Source organism: Rhopalosiphum padi, chromosome 1 (genome assembly GCF_020882245.1).
Source record: "Rhopalosiphum padi isolate XX-2018 chromosome 1, ASM2088224v1, whole genome shotgun sequence".
Taxonomy (NCBI): Eukaryota; Metazoa; Arthropoda; class Insecta; order Hemiptera; family Aphididae; genus Rhopalosiphum; species Rhopalosiphum padi.
The window spans coordinates 65,666,384-65,674,871 of record NC_083597.1 but is presented as its reverse complement, the minus strand read 5'-3'; the positions used below and the strand labels follow the sequence as shown (position 1 = coordinate 65,674,871).

Below are 8,488 nucleotides of genomic sequence, written 5' to 3'. Positions count from 1 at the left end.
GTCTTTTAGCCAATACAAAAGTATTCTCCGACCAAACCGTTGTAATTTTTTATTAATAAACCTACAACAATATGTTGTTTCTCATTGCTTTGATCCGGAATAATATTCATAATTTTATATACCTACATAATTTGTATTACTTTTATTTAATATTTATAATTTTCAATACTAATACATTTTTTCAATATTTACATATTTTGGATTTTTTTCCATATTTTAAGAAAAATTTATACATATATTGATATTTTTATTACAATAAAATCCGTTCCCTAATTATAAGCAAACCTTATATATTTTTACACATTTCGTAAGTGTTTTTTACTCTGTGAGCAAAATTACAATGAGCACCTACAATTCGAACAAATAATTGGAAATTGTATGATTTTATTTTTCATCATAACACGCAATACAATATATTATTGATTTATACATATTATTATATAGGTATTCATTAAACATAGCCACTTAGGTACTTTTCAGACACCGGTAAGTAGATACCTATTTATAATGGGCGAGACTATTTTCCTCCAAAAATGAAATACCTATACTGACTATACTGTTGTAATACACATTACTTTTGGTAATTCGAAGTAAATACACGTTTTCTTAAAGATCTCGTGGTAATTAAAATAAAAATAATTAATTTAAGTACACTCAATAATTCAAAATTAAATTTAAGGAAAACTGGCTACTAACACATGTCAATTTGAATTTCGAAGTTTCATCAGTTCAACGCTCAGCAATTCGAAGTATATTCACCAAATATATTTCTATTTTCTTATAGTATTTTCATTATTAATTCACTATACAATTATAATTAAATATGTATTAAATTAACTTATTATTTTCGATAACTATAGAATTATTATGTAAATATTTTATTTTTTAATCGTCTCTTATCGTATTTTAACTCATGAAAACCCGTCTGTAATTTTATATTTATTTTCGTTTTATTGGTTATAAATTACGGTAACTTTTCGCTCTAGTTAAAAGTCGGTGTAGAGGTTTCCAAAGCTTTATTAACTCTAGAAAATAGTATTGAAAAAATGAAAGTAAGTTCAACGAAGCAGTAAACAATTACTGATTTCTTCAAAAAATAATAATCTTTTATTATATAATAATGTAATATATTTAATAATAATAATAATTTTATATTTACATTTTAAAAACTAAAAATGGCTGTAATACCGATTAATTTTCTGAAATATTTAATAATAAATTATAAGGAATATAAAAACAAAACAATTTTCATTACTCAGCAATTCAGAACCAATTTTTTTTTAAGTATCGCCAACTTTGAATCATCGAGTCGATTGCATTTAATTTGAAATATTTAGGTCATATACGACCATGCCAAAATTTCCCATTTTGATAGAATCATGCAGTTATTATTTTTCTTATATATAAGTATTTATATTTTATAACACTCTTATCGATAATTAAAAATTGTACGATAATTTGTATATTATTTTTTAATTTAAAGTTATACTATTGTCCTAAATTATTATAAAAAAATAATACTTTACTATATTTTATTATAATGTATTTTAATTTTAATTTATTTCATATTTTATGTTTACATAAAAATATATAAAACAATATTCTTAGCAAACAAATAATAGGTGCTTATTCAAATTAATAATAGGCTGACAATATCTTGTTTTGATAATGGACAATGGAAAAATACAATACCTTGTTTTTGGAGAAAAATATGACTACGGCGGCTCTAACAATATGTATAATTTATTAATATATATACAAATATAACATATTTATGTTACTATGTAAATGCAGTAAACAGTAATAAGTTTACTATTGCTATTGGCGCGAATTATCTACACCAAAAACGCGGCAGACACTGCATTCAGCAAAATATATTTTAGTATCAGAGTAAATATTAACCTATTATAAAACTTAAAAGGTAAGAAATGATCTAGGACCTAGGGAATCTCAAGGGACTTCAATAATATTATAATAAATATATTATTATAACGAGCTATGAGCATTTTAAAGTTGTAATAGGCATAGGCGGAGCCACAGGGCGTGCAGGGTATGCAGCTGCACGCCCTGATCGCCCCCCCCCCCCCCAAAAAAAAAATCTGTTATAAGAAAGTCGATCAAAAATGAAGAGGTTACATTTTATATTAGGATTAGAAATTATGCAACCAGTTTTACAATTGATAAATAAAGTTAGTAAAATGCTTCAAAAAGAAAATTATGATTTACTTTCAGCTATGGCAAATGTAAAAGCTCTTCGTTTAGCATTATTAGATATGAGAACAGAAGTATATTTTAAAAAAATATTTGATACAAGTGTATCTATATGTAAAGAATTGGATGTTCCAATTCCATTAATTAATAAAAGAAAAATCTCTTCTCACATAGACAGTAACAAAACACAATTTGTTCAAGAAACTAAAGAATCAGAACTAAGAATATCAGCCTTTTATCCAATGATAGACGTCATGGTTCATAGTATTGATGAACGATTTAGCCAGGACACTATGCAAGCTATAAATGCAGTTGATAGTTTACTAAATATGGATATATCGCAAACTGACCTATATTTTCTATCTAAAATGTTTCAATGTGATAGTGAAAAACTAGAAGTAGAAGTAATGCTATTAAAAAATAATTCTACGATTCCAAATAAAGACAGCTTAAGTAATAAAAGTAAAATCCACGAATGGTTAATTTGGTTGAAGTCTAATGATCATTATAAATACTTCAACCAATTTTTTAATGTCATTCAAAAGTTTGTAGTGATCCCAGTAACAAGTTGTACTTGTGAGAGGTCTTTCTCTAAATTAACCCTAGTCAAATCCAAATTAAGATCTACCATGAAGCAAGAGAGATTGAATGCTTTGATGGTATTGACAGTAGAACAGGAAATGGCAGTAAATGTTGATGCTGATGCTGTTATAGACGATTTTAAAATAGCGGTAGATTTTAATAGACGAATGTCATTATAATATTTTTGAGTAGTTTATTTAAGTCAATATTATAAATATATATTTTTAATTTTTTTTTTTTATTATTAGTCATGACATAAGTAATGTTATATCTTTATTACATACTCCAATCTTAATTATTTTTAAATATAAAGTGACTATTTAAAACATTTTTGCGATTTTATGGATTACCCTCCTCCCTAATCCACTCCCCTTATTGTGGTGGGTCGATTTAGATTCTGCATATGCTGAACAACACTTCTGGCTCCGCCTATGGTAATAGGCTACTAAATTTTCACTAAATGTTTATATATTTTTTATTTGGTTTTATTTCTATAAAATGTTTTCACTCAAATAAATTACTTTACCTGGTAGAAATATTAAAAAACAAAAAATCAAATACTCAGTAGTATAGGCTGATAGTCGATAGACTATCTCCGCTCAGAATAGTTTTTTGTATATAATATTATATACCATTGAATTCAAATTTAACACATCCGTCATTATAATCCACTTGACATTTACCGTACAGCAGAATGATACTCCTACATTTTTTAATATTAATAAAACAATATCATCAAAGTAGAACAACTTTAAGAAAATTATCCATTAAAAATACACTTATTATTTAAATAAAGTTTCTAACTTATACAATTATTTTATGACACCTGAAACGGCTGAAACCTAAAAATTTGAAACAAATGTCGCGTGTTAGTAAATTGTAGAAAACTTTTTGATATAAGTAGTTCTCAGTTATTCATTTTTAATAGTTAGGTAGAAATAGATAAGGGTGGCATTAAAACTTTACTTACGACAAAAAACTCATAATACGTCTCTGGACATATCTACCTACACAGGCCCGTATTTACAAAAATTTCCGCCAGGGGCAACATACAATTTACCCCCCCCCCCCCCAAAAAAAAAAAAAGAAAAAAAATATTTCAATATTTTGACGCCCCTAAACCTAATTCTAATATTGCTGCCAGGAGCAGTTGCCGCTCCAAGCCCTCCCTTAAATACGGGCCTGTACCTACAGGTAAAGTGAGTACGATCACAGCATGCAAAACGGGGAATGGTAAACTCCTACAAATGTAATGTAATCTCCTACAAAAGATAGTGTTAACTCCTACAAACAATTTTCGTGAATTTAAGTAATATTACCCTATTTTTTAAAGGGGAAAAATTTCTATTATTATTAGTGTAGGAGTTTACATTTAATGATGATTCTGGTAAAAAGGTTATTCAAACATCGAAATAATTTTTTAATGTTTAACTTTGAGCGCCATCTAGGTGTCTAACTGTATAGTATTTTAATTAAAAATAAAATGTTTAACATTTGTCTAAATCCACCTCTTTTATCAATTTGAAAAGTTATTTTAAATAGGTACGTTATGATTATTGATTATAATTTGTTGGAAATGAGTATCAAATTAATATTTAAATTTTATAGGTCATAAACTATATAAATAATTGAACAACTTCTTAACTACTTATATTAATAAGTAAGTATAACTAATATCGCAAGATAAGTAGATGCCAATTCATTTTTGAATTACTTTCTTTTATAGATTAGTTTTTTTTTCACATCTAATATCTAAATTCTAAATAATGTAATAATTAAATTCACATCGCTTTTTAAAATTTATAAAACTAAAACAGAAATTTTTTTGCTTAAGACTCGAGACTTCTAGGAGTTGGCATGTTTTTAAATAATCATTAAAAACATAGCTAAGTAATGTAAAAATTTGTTTCATAGCAATAAGAGTTTATATTTAAAATTTATAGTTACATATCTTGCATATTTGATCATTTTTCATTTTATAAGTGCATATTTTACAATTATTTATATGAATGGGTAAGTTTTTAATTTCCAACTTAAGAAAATATCTATTCAATGTAATGCTTCAGGTAATTAGTACTATATTAAAAATATACAAATGTATTCAATTTGTTATTTTTTAAAAAAATTTTAAAAATTTTGTTTTAGACTAAAACTCAATTTAAGATGAAAACAAATCTGAAAAAAAGAAAATAATTATCTCAGATAATTAATCAAATTAATCTATATAATCAAATTTATCTATTTATGTATCATATCTACAAATATTATTATTATTTATTACAAATATACTTTTTTTTAAATGCATATTTTAATAGCATATTTAGTGATTCTTTAGGACATAAATACATGCATATTTACAGGTTTTTTAGGGCAAGAAGTCCCTAGCCCTACTAATATTTAATGTGCGATGTGTACCTGGTAGTCCAGTAAAATGATTTTTCTTGAGATGGGATGTGGAATAAACGTTACATAATCGAGTGTATGTAATTAATTCGCCAAATTTTTATCATTTATTTTATACAACTCAAATAAAAAACATTGAGTTGTGAATGACATTTAAAATAATAATTCATACCTAAAACTAATAACCATATCTAATAAATTGAATATAATTCAAAATATATTAATATAATTATATAATATCTAATGGGTAAATAGTCGAGATAAACTTATTGAAATAATATTTTGGTTTAACTCGTAACAAAATGAAAACTATCTAAAATACGGCAAAATTTATACAATTCAATCAAAGGGTTTATAAACAGAAAATATTCAATAAGTATCCATGTTTGTATCTAAATATATATCTGTTATACACAATTAATATATATTTATACACAGTCGATGCACAAAAGTTTTAACAAGTTTTCGAAAATATTGGACCAATTTTATCATTAAGTAGAAAAATAATGGTATAAATATTATTATTACTATGTATATATATTGTATATCAATATTGCATTAAATTAAATCATATTTTTTGGACACAAAAAACAAACAAATAAAATTAAAATATTAAAGAAAATAAATATTTGAAGAATAAATAAAAAAAATAATATAACAACAGTAGTAGGCTATCATCAATTTATAACAAAAAAAAAAAAAAATAATAATAATAATAAAAATAAATGTATAAAGGAATTGACTAAAACCGTGTAAGTCAACCAAAAACAAAAAGTAAACAAAATGCCCACTCAATTTCTTTTAATTTTTTTTATATTATTTCAGCTACACCGTCACCCAAATTAATGTTTCGTTTGTTTATAATTATTATTTTTTTTTTGTTTCATTTTTTTTTTTTTTTACAAACACCAACGAAAACTTACGATATCAAGTCTTGTCTCATGCAAAGAGATCATATTGTTTTTTGTTGTTGTTTTTGTCCTAACGATAATTTACAATTAATATATATTATCATACAATAATTTCATATAATAAATTTATACATCATACTCAAACAGTACTTAAAAAATAATTACAAAAATAGCGTGCTGCAATCTACGGCACAATTATTTACATTGGTTTTTTTTTTTTAGTTTATACGCGCTATTATATATTTATAAATCTATTTAATATATGAATAATATATATTATGTGTAAAATTTGATCCTATCACAGAAATTGTGTACAGTTTAATATGGGCAACATAACAATTATTACTATTATTATTATAAATGAATGTGTCTAATGCGACAATTGTTAAAAATAAAATTATTATTAAAAAAAAAAATGGTAAAAATACTTATATGGCTACAACTGTATCAGTTCATCCATTTGCGACAGTTGGGAGCACCGCAGTTGCACGGAATCTTGTGTTGATCATCTTCAATATCAAACTGGTAGTCATAAGCAAGCTGACATAGCATAAATTAAAAATATCATTAGTAAAATTCATAGTTGTTAAAAAAACTGAAAATCCTTAATATGAATTAGGTAATATTCATTTTTTAATCTCACCTCTTCGCCTCTGGCAATCCGTCGCTTAGCAAAAATTATAATTCGAAGCTCCCTGTCTACTTCCACTTTTTCGGTAACACAGTTAGGATTACATGAGTGATTAATATAACGAGCTAGACCTCCACTTATAGTAGCATCAACCACCCGATCATCATCCAGACGGAACATGTATATACCACGGTTCTATAACAGAAACATACATATTAAACTATATTTGATGAACAAAAACATTTTTGGAAAGAATTTTACCTTGGCCTCATAAAGTTTTTCTCTATAATCACATAATTGTGATCGGATAATTTCACCAATGTATTCAATAACCATAGTATGTTTTTCTAAATCTCTAGCAGCGTACAGTCCCAAACCTTGGATTTTAGACCTAGTAGGAAATTAATTTAGATTAGTACTAACCAACCTAACAATAATTATAATTTAGTTGTAACAATATTTACCTGGCTAAATACACGTTATTCCTCCATTCTTGTTTCATTTTTTTATATTGCGAGGATTTAGAATGAACAAAATGCTTAGAATAAGGACAAGTAGGAGGAGCTGATAAGTCTAGCTGACTCAATAATGATGAACCATGAGATGATGTAAACGATCTTGGTATGTGTGATCGTAACTTCCCAGGAAGAACTAATCGTCTACGGCCTTCACAACGAGCACATCCACTTGGGTTGATAGCTAAAGGAAGTTCTAGAAGAGGATTACGACCATAACGGAAACGGTAATCAGATTGTGTCTCGATACCTATATAAATGTCAAAATAACTTATAATAAATAGCTTTAAATTAATAGAATTTATCAATATTGATTTAAATATTTTGGTTTAAAATAATTTTTTCTTCTCGCCAATTTATCACACACATTACTTACCAGGCAAACTTTCCAAAACACGAACAATTGCTGGTTCGGTAAGTCCAAATAAACTATCACCGCTCACATGTTGAGGATGTAGCTTTAACAAATTGTTTGCAGTTCTCATACTAGCGATAGCTGACAAAACTTTTGACCACACTGCTCTTGGACTAGAATCTTTAAGCTCTAGATCTTCATTATCTACTTCTTGTACAATAATTCTAAACTCTGGCCGTGCATTTACTTCATGAATAGAACAAATATATTTACAACGCTTGTTAGGTACTCGCATACTCCAAAACAAACGAACCTTAAAAATATATTTTCATTAGTAACTTCTGTAACAGTTAAAAATTAATGTATATAACTTACTACTTTGAAACCGATTGGATAAATAGAAGTTGGTGTATGAAATGCAGCTAACTGATGAGGTAATAATTGACCTATATTAAGAAGAGTAAGGCTACCAACACGCAACAGAAACTGATGAGAACTTGAATGATGCATTACAGCAGCAACTTGTCGATTCTCATCTCTATTAATATAAACACGTCGATGAACAGACAATGTAGTTAGCTCATTTTCTTTATCGCTCTTTGGAGCATGGCCACTGCAGTACAAAGTCTTATTTTTATAGAATACAGCATCATCTTTGACAGCACATGGTAAATGATAATTTGTAGAACACCTAAGCTTGTAACATTTAAGTGTTGCACCGGGCCTCTGACATACTATACATTCTACACTGAGAGATTGTCGTAAAGCAATATCAACTTTCATCAAAGCTCCATTAACAGTTTCGTAAACATCTTCTGACCATAATGCACAATTTAAGTGAACCCATTTATCAACATCGAAATTTAATAACCTAATTAAT

The 8,488-nt window shown here is 26.7% G+C and overlaps 2 protein-coding genes across 7 annotated transcripts in view; one reads left to right on the top strand and one right to left on the bottom strand.

Annotated features, from left to right (window-relative positions):
- The first annotated feature begins 2,123 nt into the window (after positions 1 to 2,123).
- On the top strand, positions 2,124 to 3,121 carry LOC132931868 (uncharacterized). The gene has a single exon (XM_060997924.1). It carries the CDS (start codon positions 2,124 to 2,126, stop codon positions 2,970 to 2,972), a length of 849 nt encoding a protein of 282 aa, XP_060853907.1. The 3' UTR covers positions 2,973 to 3,121.
- Positions 3,122 to 5,280: 2,159 nt separating this feature from the next.
- The window catches only part of LOC132917887 (uncharacterized), a 29,768-nt gene continuing 26,560 nt past the window's right edge, over positions 5,281 to 8,488 (bottom strand). For all 6 annotated transcript variants that reach the window (XM_060978870.1, XM_060978888.1, XM_060978896.1 and 3 more), the window contains 6 exons: positions 7,984 to 8,479; positions 7,630 to 7,921; positions 7,203 to 7,503; positions 7,000 to 7,129; positions 6,751 to 6,933; positions 5,281 to 6,647 (listed from right to left, as the gene is read on the bottom strand). In XM_060978870.1, coding sequence (XP_060834853.1) covers positions 6,555 to 6,647; positions 6,751 to 6,933; positions 7,000 to 7,129; positions 7,203 to 7,503; positions 7,630 to 7,921; positions 7,984 to 8,479 — 1,495 coding nt within the window. In that variant the 3' untranslated portion in view covers positions 5,281 to 6,554. The remainder of the gene's footprint in view (positions 6,648 to 6,750; positions 6,934 to 6,999; positions 7,130 to 7,202; positions 7,504 to 7,629; positions 7,922 to 7,983; positions 8,480 to 8,488) is intronic.

Excerpts from the sequence above, each read along its gene's own strand:
- LOC132931868 (XM_060997924.1), top strand. The coding sequence starts at position 2,124 with ATGAAGAGGTTACATTTTATATTAGGATTAGAAATTATGCAACCAGTT.